General features: G+C 42.6%; 1 protein-coding gene across 1 annotated transcript; it reads right to left on the reverse strand.

Moving 5' to 3' along the window:
• Nucleotides 1-393: 393 nt before the first annotated feature.
• Nucleotides 394-1776, reverse strand: LOC104800056. Its single transcript, XM_010522761.1, has one exon. It carries the CDS (start codon nucleotides 1774-1776, stop codon nucleotides 394-396), a length of 1383 nt encoding a protein of 460 aa, XP_010521063.1.
• Nucleotides 1777-3191: the final 1415 nt, after the last annotated feature.

The following is a 3191-nucleotide window of genomic DNA, read 5'->3' on the forward strand; positions in this document are numbered from 1 at the left end:
CATAGCCACTCTGTCTTTCAACAAGGGCCTTAAACCTCTTGAATGCCGAAAACACCTCTGACTTCTCCTTCAAAAAATAAACCCATGTCTTTCTACTATAATCATCGATGAACAACAAGAAGTACCTGTTATTCCCGAAAGATAGCGGATCAAGAGGGCCACACACATCGGTGTGTATCAACTCAAGGAGTTCCTTTGCTCTTGTCAATGACTCCTTTGGAAAACTTTGTCGATGTTGCTTTCCCACCAAACAACCTTCACACACTTGGTTTGGCTGATCAATGGGTGGTAAACCATTCACCATCCTCTTTGTTGACAGCAACCTCAAGCCACCAAAGTTAAGGTGCCCGAGCCTTAGATGCCACAACCAAGACTCCTCTTCAAAACATGTCTTCAAGCATTTTCCCACATCCGTTTGAATGTTTGATTTTCATCCATCGGAACACAGGACAGAAGTTTTCCGTTGCCATCTCTAAGATAGATACTCTGATCCCTGGATGAAATGTTATAACCTTTCTCAAGTAACTGACCAATACTGAGAATATTAGCTTTCATACCTGGCACATAGTACACATTTGAGATGTACTGATGGCCTCCATTCTTTAACTTGATCAAGATCTTGCCTTTTCCTTTGACGGAGATTTTCGACAGATCTCCGAAAGAAATAGACCCTGTCACTGACTCGTCAATCTCCACAAACATATGACGAGAACCACACATATGGTTGCTCGCACCGGTATCAAGATACGAAGTTTGGTGTGCTTCTCCGTCCGAGCTATTTCGTGCAAGCAACACCGTGTCTTCTACCACATTATTTTTCTCAGCATAGTTAACTTGCTCCTTTCTCTCATTTTGGCCTGCATAACACTCATAGGCATAGTGTCCATATTTGTGACAATTGTAACATTCAACATCACCTTTGTTGAACCTATGAGAGTTACCACGCCCTCTGCCAGATCGTCCTCCTCGGTCAGAATAATTTTGGTGCCACAAATCTCCATCACCTTCTCGTCCACGGCTTCGACCGCGTCCTCTGCCACGACCACGACCACGACCGCGTCCACGACCACGACCGCGACCGCGACCGCTTTGATTCTGATCATCAAATGTCTTTTCACTGAGATTCACCTTCGCTTGGAGTACGTGCTCCATAGGTTCTTTGTTCCTCTTCTTAAATTTTTCTGCATGGACTTGTAGCTTTCCAGAGAGCTCGTCCACCGTCATGTCATCGATGACATTCGACTCCTCGATCGCAACCACGATGTGATCAAACTTCGGAGTGAGAGACCGAAGTATCTTCTCCACAATTCTACTAGCTTTCATCTTTTCACCATTACTCTCAAGTTGGTTAGTCACCGCAATCACTCGAGAGATATAATCAAATACTTCTTCAGATTCTTTCATTTGCAATGCTTCAAACTCACCACGAAGAGATTGAAGTCCCATCTTCTTCACCTTATCGATACCTTTGAAGGAATTTGCCAAAGTATCCCAAGCCATCTTTGACGATGTGGCGTGTGCAATCTTTTCAAATATCGAATCATCCATGCTGAGTTGGATGAATGACAAGGCTCTTTGGTCCTTCACCTTTGCCTCCTTCGCCGCTTTCTTTACGTCGGAAGTCGCTGTAACCAAATCCTCCGGTTCATGATACTCCTCTTCGATTGCATCCCACACGTCTTGGCCTCCAAGAAACGCCTTCATTTGGATACTCCACCTCTCATAATTCTCCTTCGTGAGCTTTGGAATCGGGAAAGATATACTCGAGCTGGCCATTACGAACCACCGCTCTGATACCACTTTGTTAGCTCTTAAAAGAACTATATAAAATGGACCACGCTCAGTGATACTTCCCGAATTCACAAGTAACACTCATAAACTCTTTCATATATATCCATACGACTTTTCTCTCTTACAACACTTTTCCCTCATGTGTTTTTCCTTGTGTTTTGGACACATCCTACACACCCATATTTATACTAACAAAAGGCACAAACTTCATACATGCATACATGCATTCAACCCTCAATTTCCTCACCCAATAATTCTCTCAAACTTCTAGACTAATTAAGACACATTGAAAAACCAACTCTTGACTATGGATGCCTTGAATCAATATTATTATTCAACACAAACGGCATCACCAGAAATTCGAAATGACCATGATGCGTCCTGAAATCCGTTTTCTCAATATTTAGAACGGACATGCGGACTTGATGATATCCCGATAACAAATTCAATTTCGTAAAAAAGTGGGCGTTTCCCAATTCCTCCAATAATTCCTCAATCATAGGAATTGAAAATTTATCCTTGATTGTTTTGCTGTTGAGCTCCCTGTAATCCACACATAATCTCCATGTGCCATCCACCTTGGGTACCAAAATGACAGGCGATGAGAACGGTGATTGGCTATGTCTGATTAGTCCTTGCTCGAGCATACTTGTGCATTGCCTCACAATTTCGTCTTTCTGTCCATGGGGGTACCTATATGGACGGACCACCACAAGACCGACACCAGGTTCTAGAGAAATTTTGTGATCACAAGATCGACTAGGAGGAAGTGTAGATGGAGAACTGAATAATACCATGAAATCAGCCAACAACTTCTGTAACTGTATATCTACCTCTTGTGAACTTTGGATACAACTTACTTCCGATAAGAACTTTGGAGCAGTAGTATGAATTCCTCTTAACTCAATTTTTTGTCCTTGTACAAAAAACGACATACACATAAGGGCAAAATCCCATAGAATGGGTCCCGATGTGCGTAGCCAATTTACTCCCAAGACCACATCAAAATCAGATAGTGGTAGCACAAATGAATCATAAGAGAAGGAGTAAGAGTCCAAGTGCAGCAAGGTTTTTCTACAAATACCCGGGCTGCTGAGTTTTTCTCCATTGGTGACGTTAACCTTGAATCCATCCCTTTTGTCCATTGGTGCCTGAGTTGATCAGCAACAGATGCAGAAACAAAACTGTGTGTACTGCCTAAATCAATGAGGACTCGAACTTTTCCTCCTTGCCATATTCCTATAAGACGCATCGATTGAGGATTTCGGATTCTGGTAACAGCATTCAAAGCAATTTCTGGATATGGAAGGTCCTCAATCTTATCGGAAGTTGAATCTTCAACCTCTCTGTCATCTTCAACATCGATCCAGAAAAGTTTTTTGCGTTGATGCCCTCGAACG

The sequence above is a fragment of the Tarenaya hassleriana genome, unplaced genomic scaffold (assembly GCF_000463585.1).
Source record: "Tarenaya hassleriana unplaced genomic scaffold, ASM46358v1 Cleome64, whole genome shotgun sequence".
Lineage (NCBI taxonomy): Eukaryota > Viridiplantae > Streptophyta > Magnoliopsida > Brassicales > Cleomaceae > Tarenaya > Tarenaya hassleriana.